The 22,158-nt window shown below is 43.1% G+C and overlaps 1 protein-coding gene across 3 annotated transcripts in view; it reads left to right on the forward strand.

Annotated features, from left to right (window-relative positions):
- Positions 1–19,370, forward strand: part of LOC109884966 (tetraspanin-4) — a 115,740-nt gene extending 96,370 nt beyond the window's left edge. For all 3 annotated transcript variants that reach the window (XM_020476860.2, XM_031808364.1, XM_020476854.2), the window contains 4 exons: positions 9,546–9,647; positions 12,131–12,262; positions 16,810–16,893; positions 18,756–19,370. In XM_020476860.2, coding sequence (XP_020332449.1) covers positions 9,546–9,647; positions 12,131–12,262; positions 16,810–16,893; positions 18,756–18,824 — 387 coding nt within the window. In that variant the 3' untranslated portion in view covers positions 18,825–19,370. The remainder of the gene's footprint in view (positions 1–9,545; positions 9,648–12,130; positions 12,263–16,809; positions 16,894–18,755) is intronic.
- Positions 19,371–22,158: the final 2,788 nt, after the last annotated feature.

Genomic DNA, 22,158 nt, shown 5'->3' on the forward strand with positions numbered 1-22,158 from the left:
ATAAACATACGACATTAAAGGGAATACCTCCAGAGAGAATAGAACCACAAAAAGACCCCATTTTGACAGTATTCTATCCTTGCTGGGAGCTATCACAGACGAACATAGATAAACAGTTTGCCATTTTACCACTTGGGGCTCCCGAGCGGGTGGTCTAAGGCACTGCATCTAGCTAGAGGTGTCACTACAGACCCTGGTTCAAATCCAAGCTGTATCACAACCGGCCGTGATTGAGAGTCCCATAGGGTGGCGCACAATTGGCCAGCGTCGTGCGGGTTAGGGTTTGGCCGAGGTAGGCCGTCATTGTAAATAAGAATTTGTTCTTAACTGACTTGCCTAGTTAATGGGACGATTTGGGACGATGCATAGAGCCTTCGCCTTCTCTTCACATTTCCTGATTCCTCGTCCAATAAACATTTAACACAGTGCAATGTCAAAAATACAGAAAGTATTCAGACCCACAGATTTTTCCAAAATGTGTTACATTCCAGCCTTATTCTGAAATGGATTAAATTGTCCCCCCCATCAATCTACCCACGATATCCCATAATGACGAAGCAAAAACAGGTTTTTAGAAATACCTTATTTACATAAGTATTCAGACCCTTTGCTATGAGACTCAAAATTGAGCTCAAGTGCATCCTGTTTCCATTGATCATCCTTGAGATGTTTCTACAACTTGGAGTTGTAGAAAAAATTCCATTGATTGTACATGATTTGGAAAGACACACACCTGTCTATATAAGGTCCCAACGTTGACAGTGCATGTCAGAGCGAAAACCAAGCCATGAGGTCGAAGGAATTGTCTGTAGAGCTCCAAGACAGAATTGTGTCGAGGCACAGATCTTGGGAAGGGTACCAAAAAATGTCTGCAGCATTGAAGGGCCCAAGGAACACAATGGACTCCATCATTCTGAAATAGAAGATGTTTGGAACTACCAAGACTCTTTCTAGACCTGGCCGCCCGGCCAAACTGAGCAATTGGAGGAGAAGGGCCTTGATTAGTGAAGTACTATCTCTACTGTACTTCACTAATCAAGCATTTATGGTAGAGTGGCCAGACGGAAGCCACCTTTCAGTAAAAGGCACATGACAGACCGCTTGGAGTTTACTAAAAGGAACCATGAGAAACAAGATTCTCTGGTCTGATGAAACCAAGATTGAACTCTTTGGCCTGAATGCCAAGCGTCACGTCTGGTGGAAACCTGGCATCCCTTTGTTGAAGCATGGTGGTGGTAGCATCATGCTGTGGGGATGTTTCTCCGCGGCAGGGACTGGGAGACTAGTCAGGATCGAGGGAAAGATAAATGGAGCAAAGTACAGAGAGATCCTTGATGAAAATCCAGAGCGCTTAGGACCTCAGACTGGGGCAAAGGTTCACCTTCCAACAGGACAACGACCCTAAGCACACAGCCAAGACGCAGGAGTGGCTTCGGGACAAGTCTCTGAATGTCCTTGAGTGGCCCAGCCAGAGCTCAGAGTTGAACCCGATCGAACATCTCCGGAGAGACCTGAAAATAGCTGTGCAGCGAAGCTCCCCATCCAACCTGACAGAGCTTGTGTTGTAACTTTAATGTGTTTGAGTTAATCTTTAGATTTATTTGTATATGTAATTTGTATTGGGTTGTGTTGAAGTACGCTTTCTGACTGCAAGTCCCAGAATGCCTTGCGAGAGGAATGAGTGATAACGCGCCAATTATGTGCAGGTGTTTGGTGATTGTGGCTGACTTTCTGACAGCATCTTACCTGCATTGCTCTGTACCAAAACAATTGTTGTTAAATGTAACGTAAACAAGTATTCTTACTAAAAGAAGCTTTCGTATCAAAACCGACGTCCCGAGTCATTACTAAGAAGTTAGCAAATCTAAAATTTGGTGCCGAATCCCGGGATATGAGCTGCGACGAAGAAAGTGGCTGAAATGGCTGAGGAGGAACGTCGGCATGAAGCAGAAAGAATGAGACGAAAGCGGGGTACCATTCGAGGCGCAACAACACGGATTTTGAATCAGATTGACGTGGAAATATCCAAGTCAAATCCGGATACCGATCACTTGAGTACATTGTTGGAATTGTTATCAGCTAAGGAGGACAGTTTGTTTGAACTCGATCGTGGAATTGAACAGTTAACGCCATTGGACGGATTGGAGGCAGAGATTGCATGCACAGAGGATTATAAAGAGCGCATTATCATGCTGAAGAGTCGTGCACAAAGAGTGATAACGAAGAAACAGGACGTCAATCCACTACCAGCCCGGGTGAGTGACGCTAACTCAAACATATCACAGAGACAATCGGTAAGGCTACCGAAGTTGATTATTGAGAAATTCTATGGAGATGTCAGTATGTGGCAGGAGTTTTGGAGCCAGTATGAGACTGCTATTCACAACAATGATTCACTGTGTAAAAAAGAGAAGTTTATCTATCTGAAAACATATCTCACTGGACCAGCTGCAAAGGCAGTAGCAGGACAGATGTTAACAGACAGTAACTATGATAATGCAATCACTCTACTGGAAGGAAAGATCTTGTGATTAGTGCTCATATGTCAAAGCTGCTGAATCTCACACCTGTGAAGAAATCCTCTGATCTAAATGCATTGAGGTAGCTATATGATGAATGTGAAATTCATATTAGGAGCCTGGAATCACTGGGTGTAGTGTCAGATTCCTATGGAAGCCTACTATTCCCAATCTTACTGCAGATGATTCCAGAGGACATAGCTCTTGACTATAGTCGTCAGAGGGGAGTAGATGATGAATGGAAAGTGTCTGAGATTATCAGTTTCCTACAGAAAGAGGTTCAGAGCAGGGAGAGAGCGCTACAAATGACAAGATCATACAACCAACAGAAAGAGAGCAAACCATGGAACAAGTCATGCTTCTCCAATGAAATGAAAACAAAAAGACCCAACATGCCCTCTGCTGCAGCACTGCATACAGCCAGCCAGAAGGAACAACAAACGTGTCTATTTTGTGACCGTGCAGACCACAAATCAGAAAACTGCCCTGACTACAATATTGCTACACGCAAAGAGAAACTAAAGAACATGGGAAGATGCTTTGTATGTTTAGGACAGAGACACATAGCAAAATTCTGTAAAGTCAAAGATGTGTCATGTGCAACATGTGGAAGCAGACATCACATTGCGGTGTGTACCAGTAAGAGGAGTGAGGTGCAACCCCCTACTGTTTCTGTAGATGCTGTTGTTTCCTCAGTTATTCCCCATTCAGTGAAGATGAAACCAGATGGACAGAACACTGTGTTGCTACAAACGGCAAAGGCATGGGTAGAAGGCCCATCGGACAGGAAGATAGCTCGTTGCTTACTAGATGGAGGCAGTCAGAGAAGCTTCATACATGAAAACCTTGTGAAGGGCTTGAAGCTACCAGTAATCAGACAAGAGGCACTCACTCTTCACACGTTTGGCTCCTCTGCCCCAGGAACATCCCAACGCAACACAGTGAAAGTCATCTTGGAGAATGTCTGGGACAAACAGCAGAGAATAGAGAGAGAGGCAATTGAAACCCCACAAGTGTGCACAGCTGTGATGAAGGTTCCTGGTGAACGGATTCAGTATGAGCTCAGTAAAAGGGGACTGCAGCTTGCAGACTTTCCAGGAGATGACAATGATCCTGAACTCTCTGTCCTGATAGGAGCAGACTACTACTGGCAGATAGTATCAGGCAGAGTGGAGCGACTGACGGAGACGCTAGTTGCTTTAGAGAGCACCTTTGGATGGTCGGTGCAGGGACCCGTGTCCATGTCATGTGTCGCAGAGGCAACCTGCATGTTCATCCCACTTGATGAAGACACACTAGTCTCCAAGCAACTGCATGCATTCTGGGAGCTTGGGTCTCTGGGTATTCTAAGCGAGAAAACACAGAACCCAGAGGAAACCGAGGCTCTACAAAGGTTTGAGGAAACAACCACCTTCAAAGATGGGCGATACCATGTGGAGTTGCCATGGAAACGAGAAATGCCAGAACTCCAAGACAACTATAGAATCGCCAAGAAACGGTTTGAATGTCTGAAGAAAAGACTGAAGAAGGATGTGATGTTGTACAGCAGATACAATGAAGTAGTAGAAGACTACTTACAACAAGATATGGCAGAGGACATGCCCAAGGACAACGCATCCAGTGCAGACAACGTAAAATACTACTTACCTCACCATGCAGTACTCTGAGAAGATAAGGTGACAACAAAACTGAGAGTGGTGTTTGATGCCTCGTCCCATGAAGATGGCTGTCCATCCCTCAATGACTGTCTACTCACAGGACCGAACCTGAATCCGGATCTGCTCAGCGTTCTGATAAAGTTCAGACTACATGAGATCGCATTCATGGCAGACATCAAGAAAGCTTTCCTGCAGATATCCCTAGCAGAGAGAGACAGAGACGCCGTGAGATTTCTATGGCTCACTGGCCCACCAAGGGGAGAAAATGAAGACGAGCTACGTGTGCTGAGGATGAAAAGAGTGGTATTTGGAGCTTGCCCAAGTCCATTTTTGCTGGCAGCTACAACCAGGAAGCACCTGAAACAATATGAACCAGAACAACCAGAAGTTGTAGAGATACTGAGAGAGTCACTCTACCTAGATGACTTCATTGCAAGTTCACGCAATGTTGAAGAGGCTTACCTTGTGACAACAACTGCAAAGCGAATGCTGTCGATTGCAGGCATGGACCTCTGCAAATGGATGACCAATTCTCCTGAATTGAAAACAAAACGGGAGGAGAGTACGACAACTCACCACCCCTTGACATTACAAACACAAGGATTAGTGCTGAAGGTTTTAGGTTTAGTATGGAGGCCGGAAACGGATGACTTTGTGTTTGACCTCAGGCTGTTACTGAGCATTCTAAGGCAAAAGGAGAACACAAAGAGAAGTGTTCTGCAGTCGTCTGCACGTATCTTCGACCCTCTTGGTTTCTTAACTCCCTTCACCATCAGGATCAAGTGCATGTTCCAGGAAATGTGGGAGAGGGGACGAAGAATTACCACCTGATCTGACACGAGAATGGCAACAGTGGTGTTCAGAACTACCCCAGTTACACCCGCTCATCATACCAAGGTGGTACCGAACAGACATGCGGCCACAGAATAACCACACCCTGAAACTACACGTGTTCTGTGATGCAAGTGAAAGGGCTTACAGTGCAGTAGCTTACTTGCAAGGTAAGACTCAAGACTCAACAAGAAACAGTTTGTTGCGAACAGAGTGACTGAGATCAATCCAGAGTCATGGTCACATATTGAAGGGAAAACTAATCCAGCTGACCTCCCTACAAGAGGACAAACTGTTTGAAACTTGGCACAGAGCGAGCTATGGTGGAATGGACCCAGAATTCTGACATCACCCAATCAGTCCGAAGAGACTGATGATAACAAGGTTCCGGAAGAGGTGAATATAGAACTCAAGTCCAGTTGCCAGGTTACTGTACAACTCGCAGCAAACAGCACAGACCGCACTGAACCTGTGTTGGAGCTTGAAAGGTACAGCAAACTGAAAAGAGTGTTCAGAGTCACCGCCTGGATAAAGAGATTCATAGCCAATGCTCGTACAACCATAAAGATGTAAGGTGAACTGACTGCTGACGAACTGTTCGATGCAGAAAAGTACTGGATTAAGGTAACACAACAACAGAGTTTCGGACAAAAGATCAAACTACTGAAGGCAGGAAAAAGCCTAAACAATGACTGTAAAATCAGAGAACTGAAACCTTTCCTGGACGAACACGAACTACTCAGTGTAGGAGGAAGACTGCAACAGTCCAACTTCACATTCAGAGAGCAGCACCCATGAGTTCTGCCCAATAAGTCCAGATACTCAGAAATGCTGATACAGTACCACCATGAGAAGGTGATGCATTCTGGAGTAAGAGACACTCTAGTACAAATCAGAGAGCGATACTGGATCTTGAGTGCTAGGCAGCTAGTCAAGAGCACAGTGGCAAGATGTATAGTGTGCAAGAGATTCAAGGCAAGGGCCGGACAGCAGGTCACTGCGCCTTTACCAAAAGACAGAATAACTGAATCCCCACCATTCGAAGTCACAGGTGTGGATTTTGCAGGACCGCTCTATGTGAAAGAAAATGGTTCTGTGAAGAAGTCATACATTGCACTGTTCACTTGTGCTGTAACCAGAGCAGTGCATTTGGAACCGGTCTCAGATCAGTCAACAGAGACATTCCTGTTAGCTCTAAAAAGATTCATCTCAAGGAGAGGATTATGCAAGGTAATCTACTCAGACAATGCAAAAACGTTCAAGAGAGCTGATCAGGACTTGAAAGAGCTGTGGAAGGCAATCGAAGAGCCCCAACTCTTGGCGTTCTTCTCAGAAAGGGGCATCACCTGGAGGTTCATCGCAGAGCGAGCAGCCTGGTGGGGTGGATTCTGGGAAAGACTCGTCAGGTCAGTAAAAACATGCCTGCGAAAGGTTCTTGGGAGAGCTTCACTTAATTTTGAAGAGATGTGCACAGTCCTGACAGAGGTTGAAGCTATCCTAAATTCTACGCCTCTGACCTTCGTGCACAATGAGGTGGATGAACCACAACCCCTGACCCCAGCACACTTCCTGGTGGGTAAAAGACTAACCTCTTTGCCTCCAAAGCCATTTCCAGCTGACACTCAGCACCCAACGTTAAACAAGGGGGAAATGACACGCAGATGGAAGTACAGGCAGAGACTTGTGACCAGTTTCTGGAACAGTTGGCGAAGAGACTACTTGCTGGATCTAAAGTCAGCACACCGCTGTGACACACCACAGCCCACCCCACTGAAGGCAGGTGACGTTGTACTCATTGGAGAAGATAACACACCCAGACAAACCTGGAAACTAGGAAAGATTGAGGAACTGTTTCCAGGCCGAGATGGCTTAGTTAGATCATGTTCAGTTCGTACTGCTTCAGGGACTTTGTTGAGGAGACCTATTCAGTTCATATACTGCCTAGAGATCTAGATGAACACAATTGTTCATCGGGGGGGGGGGGGTTGTTGTAACTTTGTGTTTGAGTTCATCTTTAGATTTATTTGCATATGTAATTGTATTGGGTTGTGTTGAATTACGCTTTTTGACTGCAAGTCCCAGAATGCCTTGCGAGAGGAATGAGTGATAACGCGCCAATTATGTGCAGGTTTTTGGTGATTGTGGCTGACTATCCGACAGCATCTTACCTGCATTGCTCTGTACCAAAACAATTGTTGTTAAATGTAAAAGTATTCTTACTAAAAGAAGCTTTCGTATCAAAACCGACGTCCCGAGTCATTACTAAGAAGTTAGTTAATCTAAAAGCTTGAGAGGATCTGCAGAGAAGAATGGGAGAAACTTCCCAAATACAGGTGTGCGAAGCGTGTGATATTTACGCGTTTTATTTTTTATTTCTAACAAGTTGTTTTTGCTTTGTCATTATGGGGTGTTGTGTTTAGATTGATTAGGGGAAAAAACTATTTAATCCATTTTAGAATAAGGCTGTAACTTAACAAAATGTTGAAAAAGTCAAGGGGTCTGAATACTTTGCAAATGCACTCTATGTACACTGTCTGAAATGAAATGTTGTTCTCTCCTCTCCCTTCACTGCACTGACAGGAAAAGATTTGAAAGGGGAAAAAAATATGCTGGAAGCTCATCATTAGCCTGGCTTTCAGCTGGTACATTCTTTAAGATCAGTACAGATGAAGGAGCAGAGGAGAGGACAGAGGAGAGAACATATTTTTAGACAATGAGAAAGAGCAAGGGATGGATTCAGACCTGGGACACCAGGTGAGCGGACTCTAGTTTAGCCTTAATCCATAAATGAACTACCAGGAAGAAAATAAACATGAAAAAACAGCAAACCTTGAGGCCTAGAGAAAGATTTTAATAGCTCTACTGCTATATAATGAGCTGCTTTGGGAAGAGAGAGTGTTTGGTGAGTTTTCACACTGTTTCTAAATTGCACATTTGATGACAACATGATTCAGGCTAATCCATAACAGTGTGTATAAAACAACAGTAGCTTCTGTAAGCAGTCAAGTTGATTAGAATCACTCAAAGCAATGACTTTAAAGACTGTGAGGCCGCAGCAATTGCCATTTGCTGAAAATGTGGCAAAATCCTTCTTTGAATCTCTAATCTAATATGGCAGGTTTAGCTGTCTTGTGGTGATTTGGCATAATATGAGTCAGTGTGTTCCAAGGCGATACACGGGATATGCTTTTAAAATTATTATTATTATTAGAATAATTTTTGAAAGTATATTATTATTTATTTTTTATTGAATATTTAAAACATACAATATACTTGCAGTGAAGCCGCTCAACAACTACATCACATTGGTCATCTAACGGACTCCCATTCAGAGCGACACACAGAAGCAACCAGGGTCAACGCCCTGCTCAAGGGCACGTCGACAGATCTCCCACAAGGTCAAAAACGGGGACCCGAACCAGCGAGCCATCAGCCACCGGCCCAAGCTCCTAATCGCCAGGCCTCCAAGATCCCCCTCACATTTCCCCCCAAAAATGATCAGAGTGGATTGATCTTTATGCAGACAGATTTGATCATGCATTTTTTAAAGTTACAGCAGTGTCATCAAAGTTATGATTGGAAGTATGAGCCAGTATCTGGCAATCAGTATTGGGGCGGCAGGGTAGCCTAGTGGTTAGAGTGTTGGACTAGTAACTGGAAGGTTGCAAGTTCAAACCCCCCAGCTGACAAGGTACAAATTTGTCCTGACCAGGCAAATCTGCCCCTGACCAGGCAGTTAACCCACTGTTCCTAGGCCGTCATTGAAAATAAAAATTTGTTCTTAACTGACTTGCCTGGTTAAATAAAGGTAAAATAAAATAAATCTGCTGGAAAGATACAAGGAGAAATATTTCCTAAGGGCCGTATTCTGACTTGACATAGCACTACACAACTCGAATTTGTCTCCCATTGACGTCAACGAATGACACGAAAGTCAGAGTTAAGCGTGCATCTCAAGTCAGAATAAAACCCGTTGTGCTTTCAGCAGAGCAAATTTTGCTCCTGTTATTTTCAGAAGGGAATACAAGACAACAACAAAGCTAAAATCATGAAATTGTATTTTAGTAACACTTCCCCTGAAGGCCTTATTCATGCTCTTTTATCCTTTGTGTTACCTTTGTGTTCTACATTGTACCCGTATATTATTTTGCTCAGAAAAATATCAGGTATAGAGTCTATTAGTCATGCTACATTGCGGCTGTGTTGAAACGGCTGTAGACAAATGTGATTTTAGCAAAGTTGGGAGAGCCCTTTTGACAGCGGGTTGAACAGACCACTGATGGTGTCAGACTGTTGCCCTCTACACAAACATGCCAAAAGACTGCATTACCCTACTGGCACAGTTTTTGAGAGAGCAAAGGCTCTGGATCAATGGCAATATATCAGATTGATGTATTGTTTGTTGACTGTCTGAATGTGTAAATAAGTTGTGTGTTTCGGAGACAGAGAGACAGAGAGTGTTTGTGTGTGTGTGTGTTTTGCATGAGTAAGGATGTCCATGTCTTCACCTTGATGTCTTTGTGTGTCTTGTATCCAGATTGATCACTATGCCCAGAGGGATTTGAAGAGGGGACTCCAGCTCTTTGGCACCGAAGGCAACGTAGGCTTGACCAACGCCTGGATGATCGTACAAACTGATGTAAGTCCATACGCAAGGCACTTAACCCTACTTGCAAGTCGCTCTGGATAAGAGCGTATGCTAAGTGACTAAAATGTAAATGTAAAATGTAAGTCAATGTGTCCTGCTTAGACTGCCCCCTGGTGGTCAGCAGTAGAACAGTACACTTGTCTTAAATTGGCCTGGTCCCAGATCTGTTTATACCAATGCATGACAATGACCATAGGAGTTATCAAGACAGCACAATCAAATCTGGGACCAGGATAGTGTTAAAAGAGGCCAAGTTTTTAGAAATACAGTACTGCAGGCTAATTACATGATCATAGGGACACTTCATAGGGACAAGGGATTACGCAATCTAACCTGATTCCAACCAATAAGAATAGCCTTGGATTCTTTAAATAGGCTGCCAAACAGTAAGAGAAATGCAAATTGGACCGCACGGCTCCCCGAAGAACAACGCTGTTTGTTTCCACACTCACTTTGATGTGCTTGGCTTTGTATTATTCATGACTAAAATCCACAGCTCAAATCATGGGCAAAAGAAAAGTAGGAAACACACGGTGAGGAAAGATAGTAGAGAAAAGATTGAATAAAAGGATCTGATAAAAATGCAGCAGGCACTGCTGGTGAAAGCTGCCGAGAGATGTCAAAAGATACCAGATACAAGATATCACTTTGGGCTATTTGATCACAGAATGACCCTTTTTTACATTATAAAGTCCAGTTTGATTGTTTGTAGTGTGCATTAGTGATAGTGTGCATTAGTGAATAGTGTGCATTAGTGAATAGTGTGCATTAGTGAATAGTGTGCATTAGTGAAGTTGTGTGACTGACTGCACATCGTGAGTGAGTGAGTGAGACCATGTGTTCAATATTAAATTCTAGATTGAGTCACATGTCAAAACCGCAGCAAGGGTTCTCATTCCATAAGACTAAGTTAACCCTCTCCACCCTCCCCCATTCAATACATTACCACACTGCAAAATGCACCCAGGCAAAGTTGATCTCGTTTAAATTCAGTAATGACCATTTTGGAGTGAACTATCCAAGTAACTATCCAAGTAAAAGATGTGACAGAGATATGTTTAACATACAGTACTTATTCAAGGGGTTTTCTTTATTTGTACTATTTTCTACATTGTAGAATAATAGTGAAAGCATCAAAACTATGAAATGACACTTATGGAATCATGTATTAACCCAAAAAGTTTTAAACAAATCAAGATATATTTTATATTTCAGATTCTTCAAAGTAGCCACACTTTGCTTTGATGGAAGCTTTTCACATTCTTGGTCTTCTCTCAACCAGCTTCATGAGGTAGTCACCTGGATGTTAAAAGTACATTTGTGGAATTTCTTTCCTTAATGCGTTTGAGCCAATCAGTTGTGTTGTGACAAGGTAGGGGTGGTATACAAAAGATAGCCCTATTTGGTAAAAGACCAGGTCCATATTATGGCAAGAACAGCTCAAATAAGCAAAGAGAACAGTCCATCCTTACTTTAAGACATGAAGGTCAGTCAATACAGACAATTTCAAGAACTTTGAAAGTTTCTTCAAGTGCAGTCACAAAAACCATCAAGCGCTATGATGAAACTGGCTCTCATGAGGACTGCCACAGGAAAGGAAGACCTAGAGTCCATTAGAGTTATCAGCCTCAGAAATTGCAGTCCACATAAATGTTTCACAGAGTTCAAGTAACAGACACATCTCAACACCAACTGTTCAGAGGAGACTGCGTGAATCAGGCCTTCATGGTCAAATTGCTGCAAAGAAACCACTACAAAAGGACACCAATAAGAAGAAGAGACTGGTAACGCTGTCTGTGATTTATTTAGAATTCAAGGCCACTTAACCAGCATGGCTACCACAGCATTCTGCAGCGATACGCCATCGCATCTGGTTTGTGCTTAGTGGGATTATCATTTGTTTTTCAACAGGACAATGACCCAACACACCTCCAGGCTGTGAAAGGGCTAATTGACCAAGAAGGAGAGTGATGGAGTGCTGCATCAGATGACCTGGCCTTCACAATCACCCGACCTCAACCCAATTGAGATGGTTTGGGATGAGTTAGACCGCAGAGCGGAAAAGCAGCCAACAAGTGCTCAGCATATGTGGGACTCCTTCAAGACTGTTGGAAAAGCATTCCAGGTGAAGCTGGTTGAGAGAATGCCAAGAGTGTGCAAAGCTGTCATCAAGGTAAAGGGTGGCTACTTTGAAGAATATAAAATATATTTAGATTTGTTAAACATTTTTTGGGTTACTACATGATTCCATATGTGTTATTTCATAGTTGTGATGTCTTCATTATTATTCTACAATGTAGAAAATAGAATAAATAAAGATGAGTAGGTGTCCAAACTTTTGACTGGTACCGTACGTATGGAAGTGCCAGAGAACGATCTCTGTTCATGAATCATGCAGAATGGTTTTAGTGTGTAGCATTTTTGGTGTTCCTCTCTGTTCGGTCATTAACGTTCAGTGTCCTTGTCTGGTGTAGTTCCGCTGCTGTGGCGTGACCAACCATACGGACTGGTTTGAGGTGTACAATGCCAGCCGCGTGCCCGATTCCTGCTGTCTGGAGTACAGCGACAACTGTGGCCTCGTGAACCCAGGGACCTGGTGGACCGCGGTAAGATGCACAGAATCACACATACACGAACAAACACACATGTACCCACACATACACTCTCCCTCTCTCCGACACACATACGCACACGCGGTTGTTTTTGTTGCCCAAATGTAATTGTTTGGTCCAAAAACCTTCCTTGTGACCAACCAGGTAAACAAAACATTACAGTATACTGTGATAAATCTTAGACAATCCACCCACAGTCCACTGAGCTTTTGCTAAAACCCAACCCACCATTTGGGAAACACTGCTCTGCTGTGGATAACTACCTGTTCTCATATGCCTTATATTTGGGGTATAAGGCATATAGCCCATATAGCCCATAGAAACCCAGTGAATAACACATTCTTAAATGGCAAAACAGATGTATCATAAGGAATAAGGTTTTTAAGTATCTATCCTATATCTAGGAGATATAAGAAAGCTCAGGAATATATATACACTGCTCAAAAAAATAAAGGGAACACTTAAACAACACAATGTAACTCCAAGTCAATCACACTTCTGTGAAATCAAACTGTCCACTTAGGAAGCAACACTGATTGACAATAAATTTCACATGCTGTTGTGCAAATGGAATAGACAACAGGTGGAAATTATAGGCAATTAGCAAGACACCCCCAATAAAGGAGTGGTTCTGCAGGTGGGGACCACAGACCACTTCTCAGTTCCTATGCTTCCTGGCTGATGTTTTGCTCACTTTTGAATGCTGGCGGTGCTTTCACTCTAGTGGTAGCATGAGATGGAGTCTACAACCCACACAAGTGGCTCAGGTAGGGCAGCTCATCCAGGATGGCATATCAATGCGAGCTGTGGCAAGAAGGTTTGCTGTGTCTGTCAGCGTAGTGTCCAGAGCATGGAGGCGCTACCAGGAGACAGGCCAGTGCATCAGGAGACGTGGAGGAGGCCGTAGGAGGGCAACAACCCAGCAGCAGGACCGCTACCTCCGCCTTTGTGCAAGAAGGAGCACTGCCAGAGCCCTGCAAAATGACCTCCAGCAGGCCACAAATGTGCATGTGTCTGCTCAAATGGTCAGAAACAGACTCCATGAGGGTGGTATGAGGGCCCGACGTCCACAGGTGGGGGTTGTGCTTACAGCCCAACACCGTGCAGGACGTGTTTCATGTGCCAGAGAACACCAAGATTGGCATATTCGCCACTGGCGCCCTGTGCTCTTTACAGATGAAAGCAGGTTCACACTGAGCACATGTGACAGACGTGACAGAGTCTGGAGGTGCTATGGAGAACGTTCTGCTGCCTGCAACATCCTCCAGCATGACCGGTTTGGCGGTGGGTCAGTCATGGTGTGGCATTTCTTTGGGGGGCCGCACAGCCCTCCATGTGCTCGCCAGAGGTAGCCTGACTGCCATTAGGTACCGAGATGAGATCCTCAGACCCCTTGTGAGACCATATGCTGGTGCGGTTGGCCCTGGGTTCCTCCTAATGCAAGACAATGCTAGACCTCATGTGGCTGGAGTGTGTCAGCAGTTCCTGCAAGAGGAAGGCATTGATGCTATGGACTGGCCCGCCCGTTCCCCAGACCTGAATCCAATTGAGCACATCTGGGACATCATGTCTCACTCCATCCACCAACGCTACGTTGCACCACAGACTGTCCAGGAGTTGGCGGATGCTTTAGTCCAGGTCTGGGAGGAGATCCCTCAGGAGACCATCCGCCTCCTCATCAGAAGCATGCCCAGGCGTTGTAGGGAGGTCATACAGGCACGTGGAGGCCACACACACTACTGAGCTTCATTTTTACTTGTTTTAAGGACATTACATCAAAGTTGGATTAGCCTGTAGTGTTTTGATTTTGATGTCAGCACATTCAACTATGTAAAGAAAAAAGTATTTAATAAGAATATTTCATTCTTTCAGATCTAGGATGTGTTATTTTAGTGTTCCCTTAATTTTTTTGAGCAGTGTATATATGTCTCACAGAATGAAACATCCCTTTTTCATGACCCTGTCTTTAAAAGATAATTACATATCTTCATTGTAAAGGGTTTAAACACTGTTTCCCATATTGTTCAATGAACCATAAACAATTAATGAACATGCACCTGTGGAACGGTCGTTATGACACTAACAGCTTGCAGACGGTAGGCAATTAAGGTCACAGTTATGAAAACTTAGGACACTAAAGAGGCCTTTCTACTGACCCTGAAAAACACCAAAAGTAAGATGCCCAGGGTCCCTGCTCATCTGCGTGAATGTGCCCTAGGCATGCTGCAAGGAGGTATGAGGACTGCAGATGTGGCCAGGGCAATAAATTGTAATGTCCTGTACTGTGAGACCCCTAAGACAGCGCTACAGGGAGACGGGACGGACATCTGATCGTCCTTGCAGTGGCAGACCACGTGTAACAACACCTGCACAGGATCGGTACATCCGAACATCACACCTGCGGGACAGGTACAGGATGGCAACAACAACTTCCCAAGTTACACCAGGAAAGCACAATCCCTCCATCAGTGCTCAGACTGTCCGCAATAGGCTGTGAGAGGCTGGACTGGGGGCTTGTAGGCCTGTTGTAAGACAGGTCCTCACAAGACATCACCGGCAACAACGTCGCCTATGGGTACAAACCCACCGTTGCTGGACCAGACAGGACTGGCAAAAAGTGCTCTTCACTGACGAGTCTCGGTTTTGTCTCACCAGGGGTGATGGTCGGAGATTTGCGTTTATCGTCGAAGGAATGAGCGTTACACCGAAGCCTGTACTCTGAAGCGGGATCGATTTGGAGGTGAAGGGTCTGTCATGGTCTGTGGCGGTGGGTCACAGCATCATCGGACTGAGCTTGTTGTCATTGCAGGCAATCTCAACGCTGTGCGTTACAGGGAATACATCCTCCTCCCTCATGTGGTACCCTTGCTTCAGGCTCATCCAGACATGACCCTCCAGCAAGACAGGAATGACAGTGTTCTGTGGCCACACCAGATACTGACTGTTACTTTTGATTTTGAAACCCCTTTGTTCAGGGACACATTATTCAATTTCTGTTAGTCACATGTCTGTGGAACTTGTTCAGTTTATGTCTCAGTTGTTGAAATATTTACACGTTAAGTTGATACGATGCCCATCCAACCCGGAAGCCAGCCGCACCAATGTGTCAGAGGAGACACCATACACCTGGCGACCATGTCAGCGTGCACTGCGCCCGGCCCACCACAGAAGTGGCTAGTGCGCGAGTTTGCTGAAAATAAACGCAGTTGACAGTGAAAGGATGTTGATTTTTTTTTGCTGAGTTTATATATTATTTTACACATTTTACCCCTTTTTTGGGGCACAAAACTGTTTTTAAACCCATACCGGGTTACGTTTAGACGAGTCCTGTGACACTTGTGGGGGTCGTAGAACAAAACGGAGAGTGTTCATGAGAGTCTCTGCTTTCGATACTTGGGTCATAGTTTGTTGCCCAAACTATTTCCAAAAATCGGTCTTAAGAAAACCTCTGTAGTGTTAGACATTTTCGTCTCCTGGTCTGACAAACAGCTCTGTATCCCTGTCACTTTTCACCGCAAATGCGGAAGGCCAACATGGGCGTATGTGGTGGATTGAGCCCATACAGAACAAAAAAACATATCTCTAGCTTAGACAGATTTTGATGGGGATTTTTTTATTATGTTAATCAACTCTATGGGGTTTTTTAAATCTGTGCCTTGAGGTCTGCAGCAGCATTGCTGATTTTTTCTTTCTTTTGCCCCTGGTAGTTAATTAATATATAATTACTTGATTAATACCCTTGTTTGGTGAAAGAATCCACTCAACTGGTGTCACAGGTCTAAATCCCTGATTATAGGGGAAGACTGAAAACCAGCAGTGCTAAAGACTGGGAGGCATAAATTCTTTCTGCCGTATACCATGCCAGGCTCATGTACTCTGTGCCAGTCCCATCGCTGTCTGACGTTGTCTATGCCACTATCTTTCATTATTACAACAACCACTTTAGCTGCTTTCAGGATATATAAACTATTCACAATTCTATACGTGAAGACTTGTATTTGTCTCGTGGTACATCATCCTTTTCATTGACACTTTCACGTAATGTCTCTTGAATGTTCAAAAGGGAGAGTTGGAGAAACTTTAGGCGTTGTCTGTGTTGGCCATGAAAAATTCAGCTCGTTCGCTCGTCTAAATGTTGTCCCAGCACAGAGCAATGGTACCATCTGCAAGTTACTTCCAACCTTCCGCCCCTAGTGATAGATAGGGATGGTAGCTATCCCAGGGAACATTTATTCAACAGAGAAGAGGGGGGGGTTGAAGGCATCCATATGGGACCCACTTAGCTAACATGATAAGGAGATGATTTGCAGAGTAAAAGGCATGTATGGGAGGATGTGTCACTTAGTGTTGGGCGGTGTAGAGAAGGGCCTGTGGGCCCGATACTCTTGTAAGTCTACCAAGACTAGCACGAGAAGGAAAATTAAATGTACCCCAACCCTGCTGTAGGCTACACTTAGGCACCCCATGCTATAAATTAATGTCATGTTTTTTTGTATAATGTGCTGTAAAACTTTTGTTTCCATTCCTGTGTGTCTCCACAGCCATGTTACGAGCGGGTGAAGGATTGGATACAACAGAATCTGGTGGCCCTGTGGATATTTGCCTTGTGTACGGCACTCACACAGGTACAGACACTGGTGACACAATTGTACTCTTCAGTGCACGTTGAAAGTGCTTTGAATGCTTATGCTACAGTGGGTAGCATTTTATAGTGATGTCTATTGACAGGGAACCATAACATCTTAGCTTCGCACCAGTAGATCGGTATCTGCTTTTCCGACTTTGCTATACAGACTCCATTCTAAATATTTGTGCATATGAACGTTTACTGTAGCTTGCATTGGGGGTCAGACTGAATGGCATGACAACAAAAGTCAGAGGAGTTGGTTAAAGCACATATTGAACAGATCTGGAACCAGGCTAATATCCCTAATAATTGATAAGAAATTAGATGATTTGAAAGTAGGCCTCAATTAACAATTACAGTGAAATCCAATTCAAATTCATGAGGTTGTTCCTTTTATTCTCAATGGAGACACTGGTCTTGTCCAAATACCCATACTAGCTTACTACACACTTAAACGGCATACTATTTAGCACATAAAAAGTATACAGTATGCCACGACTGCAACCTGCGTTGTGATAATTTCGTTGTTTGCTCTATAACCTGTTTATTCATGTGCCTTGCAACCGTGATATACAGGGCTAAACAATCAAAATAAATACAACCACACCTTTGTTTTATCACAAAATATAGCAACCTCTGTCCAGTGAAGTCCACAAAGCATATTGCATGTACAGTTAGTTACATGACTTACAGCATGGTAAAACAAGTTAATGTTTCAGACATTTTTGGACCACTTAACAACTGTCGCAAAGAAAACAACAGGATCTGCCTGCACTGTTCCAGCACCACTTTAACTTCAACATTTTAACATCAACACCACCTATGCTTAGTCTAATAGTGACAACGAAAAGATGCCAAAAACTATTTAGTCCAATCAACGTAAGCTAAATATGATGTGGCTGTCCATGGTTCTGATTTGTGTGTGTGTATGTGTGTGTGTGTAGAAAAACCTGTTTACTCACCCTACTTGTAGAGAAACACTAATGCCATCCTCCTCTCTTTCATGTTGACAAAACGTTCTATCACTCTGTCATACAGTACACGTTTTTATTTTTTGTTGTCCTCAGCTACCTGGCTAAAATGCTTGCTTGCTAGCCTAACGTCCGTTCATGGGCAACGTTAGCTAGTTAACATTAGACTTCTACATCTAGCTACATATTGAACTTTCATCCTTTCAGGCCAGGGGAACAACAATGTATAAATTAATGGTTGGATCAGAATCACAGTTATAATCATTGGCCAGTACAGATAATTAAGTTAAACCACAAGTCCAAATCACTATCTCCATCCATGGCCAATTTAGACATTGCTTACAATGCAATACTCGTGAGAATTTTAAGGAGAACAAAAACCACTTAGCCTACATTTGAACACCACCGCAGAAGCTTCGCTATTCGGCATCTTCCCAATTAAGTAGCCTAGTTTTGTCGTTTGGCTACTTGAAGAGAACTGGGGCCAATCACTCACAGCCACCTCTTCCCAACTTTGTGGAAAAGTGTGCATCGAATTCTACTGGATGAAGAGCCGAAATGAGTATAACATCCTGGCATTTAAACCATACTAGATTGAAAAAAGTCACGTACTAGAAAACGTTCTATTTTCTCATACTGAAAATGCATCTTGCACGATTGCGTTGTTTTGCGTTATTGGTTAATTTCGGTAGCAAATCCCCATATCCGATTATCAACTGTTGTCAAAGCCGTCATTACTATGAAATACGGGCTATTAAAGTATACTCGATTTTCTAAATGTCCCATACTATATTTAGGACACAAGTATGGGTATTCAGACACGACCACTTTATTGATGATGTAGTTGTGTCACATTGGTTTTGGTTGTGTATGTGTTCCCTTTGTTTAGATTCTGGGTTTGGTCTTCTCTATGACGATGTTCTGCCAAGCAGTCAAAGTGGAGACCTTCTACGCCTAGCAGCGTCCCCTCTTTGCCCCAAAGGACTCTGTGAATGAGTGAGGCACACACCTCTCTCTCTCTCTCTACTCTGTGACGGACCTTTCTCACCAACGACTCGCCGACCAATCCTCATGTAACATCTTCACAACGACCTGTACTGTATAACAAGCACAATGTACTATCGGGAGCCAATGGATGTTTTTTTGCTGAATTAAATGTTATTCGCTCATTTTGTGGTCAACATATATATGTAATATATAGGAGTAATCCTTTTTTAAAGATTTGTTTTAAATGATTTTGAATCATTCTATAATCTTAAGTGTTTTTGAAACGAGAGGAGAGCTAAGGAATGCAGGTCAAGAGTGCATTTATTAAGACAGGCCATATGAGTAGTAAAGTGCATGGCTCTTATAATGGTGTTAGTAAATGTTTGGCACATCCAAATCAACTTTTCCTTGAGTTTTTTTTATTTATTCCAACGTCAAAAGATACTGTAAATTATAGTGCATTGTAACAGTGAATTCATAATAATACTTATTTAATAAACAAGTTCATCTGTAGGGATTTACTATGTATACAATATAATAATATAAATCAGTATGGCAACTTCAATACTAAGAATGTCTGGATGTTCACAAAATATCCTGAAAATAGAAGATGGGTCCCTAGGCCCCATCTCGAGTTGCACAGATCAACAAAACCAACATGAGTCATCCTAGGCTACTAAATGTCTCTTGAGATCTGACTGTCACAGAATCTGTCAAGATCCTCGACAACGTCTCCCTGCTGTGGCCTAGGGGCATTTCTTTCCCACAGTTCTCATCAATATTATTTCATTCACATTGAGCCAACTTCTGTGTAACCCCATGAATAACCAGTCCCTGTGTCCCAGCTAGGTAGAACACACAGTCTTCCATACCAAATGCATGAGAACATCAGAGAACTCTGCAAAACAACCTTTGATTAGAAATGTTTTTGTGGGTTCACAATCTCTCTTGGTAGCTTGACATGTACTTTGATTGTCAGTGTCAGTGGAGTCTTGGTAGCAGCTGTGCATTTCTGTTTATACAATTAACACTGGGAAAATATATATATTTACAAAAAAATATATATGGGGGATTGGAAATGATAAAGACAATTACATTGATGGAAGCTATAATCTATCTGCAATATTAAAGCTGATCTACCCCCTTACAAAAACACTGGGAAAACTGCCTACATCTTCAGATGCTACAGTTAAACACTAGCCAGTGAGTGGTAGGTAACAGGTGTATTTCCTGTACACCACAACATCTATGACTGGACAGGCGTGCAAGCAACACACACACACACACACACACACACACACGCAGTCACACCGAGGTAGGGGAGACCAGAGTGGGGAACAAAGTAAGATTCATATTTTTTACATCACCATATATATCTACGTTTCTAGGACTTAACAGGCTGTGGGGTTAACTATTACACAGTCTTCAATAGTAAGACTTTGTGGTAATAAAACAAAGATGATTTGAAACTGATACTTGGTTGAAAATACACCAAATTGACAAATATGTAATATTGACCAAAAAACGCAAAATAGACAAATTCATTTAGCCTATTTTCTATTAGCATTTAAGTATGAATTTGACTTTTTTCTCTTAGTTTTTCTACGGTATTTATTTATTTAACATTTTGCGGGATGAAATCTCTTGAGATGCACCATCTTGTTTTCAAGTGTCCAAATGAGAAAAACAAACAATACTTAATAACAATAATAATATGGCAACTACTGGTTAATAATAATTAAATAATAATAAAAACTTACCTCTACAGCATAAAAATATTTTGTACAACTACTAATAGGCCTAAAATGAATAAAAACTGCTAAACTACAAACTATTAAACATAAGTACCTATAATACATAGCCTACATGCATACATATTTACAAATATCTTATCATTTAGGGTGTATTGGGTTAAAACACGCTTTGGTGTTTACATTTCACTTCCTTAAGTTAGACTATATTTTTGGATGGCACGACAATGGGCCTCAGGATCTCGTTACGGTATCTCTGTGCATAGAAATTAGCATTGCTTATGAAACCAACACTTTACATTTTGCTTAAATTTTGTTCAGTATATATTTACTTTAGGGTCTCAAAACCCATTGCATGACCACCAAACCTCCCCCAGTCACTACAGGCACCCTAAAGGTTATACTAAAATGTTTCACATATCAAAGGGCTATATATTATTTCCTTTGAGCATTGAACAAATGTCCGCACATGCTTTTCTCCCCCCTACTCTCGCCACCTTGTTGAGACCTCTGCAATTGCGCCTCGAGTTCATCATAGGCCTACTTTCTGCATGCCTCTCCCTCCACTCAGCGGAGCCATACTTCATTCCCATGTTCGCTTGCTTTCTCCCTTCCCGCGCTTGATCAATAAAACATGCGCTCGCGGTCGCTCTCTTTCACCTCTCCACTCCCTCGTCTCTCTGAAGCCGCTGACTGAGTTGATGAAACAGCAAAGACAGAGAGCTGACCGAGAGCTGCAAACATGACAATGGTTGAACTGGAGATATTTCACAGTCTGCTTGTCCTAGGAGTACAGTCGTGGCCAAAAGTTTTGAGAATGACACAAATATAAATTTTCACAAAGTCTGCTGCCTCAGTTTGTATGATGGCAATTTGCATATACTCCAGAATGTTGTGAAGAATGATCAGATGAATTGCAATTAATTGCAAAGTCCCTCTTTGCCATGCAAATTAACTGAAAAAAACATTTCCACTGCATTTCAGCCTTGCCACAAAAGGACCAGCTGACATCATGTCAGTGATTCTCTCGTTAACACAGGTGTGAGTGTTGACTAGGACAAGGCTGGAGATCACTCTGTCATGCTGATTGAGTTCGAATAACAGACTGCAAGCTTCAAAAGGTGGGTGGTGCTTGGAATCATTGGTCTTCCTCTGTCAACCATGGTTACCTGCAAGGAAACACGTGCCATCATCATTGCTTTGCACAAAAAGGGCTTCACAGGCAAGGATATTGCTGCCAGTAAGATTGCACCTAAAGCAACCATTTATCAGATCATCAAGAACTTCAAGGAGAGCGGTTCAACTGTTGTGAAGAAGGTTTCAGGGCGCCCAAGAAAGTTCAGCAAGCGCCAGGACCATCTCCTATAGTTGATTCAGCTGCGGGATCGGGGCACCACCAGTACAGAGCTTGCTCAGGAATGGCAACAGGCAGGTTGCATCTGCACATACAGTAAGGCGAAGACTTTTGTAGGATGGCCTGGTGTCAAGAAGGGCAGCAAAGAAGCCACTTCTCTCCAGGAAAAACATCAGGGACCGACTAATATTCTGTAAGAG

Source organism: Oncorhynchus kisutch, linkage group LG3, assembly GCF_002021735.2.
Source record: "Oncorhynchus kisutch isolate 150728-3 linkage group LG3, Okis_V2, whole genome shotgun sequence".
In the NCBI taxonomy this organism is placed as follows: Eukaryota; Metazoa; Chordata; class Actinopteri; order Salmoniformes; family Salmonidae; genus Oncorhynchus; species Oncorhynchus kisutch.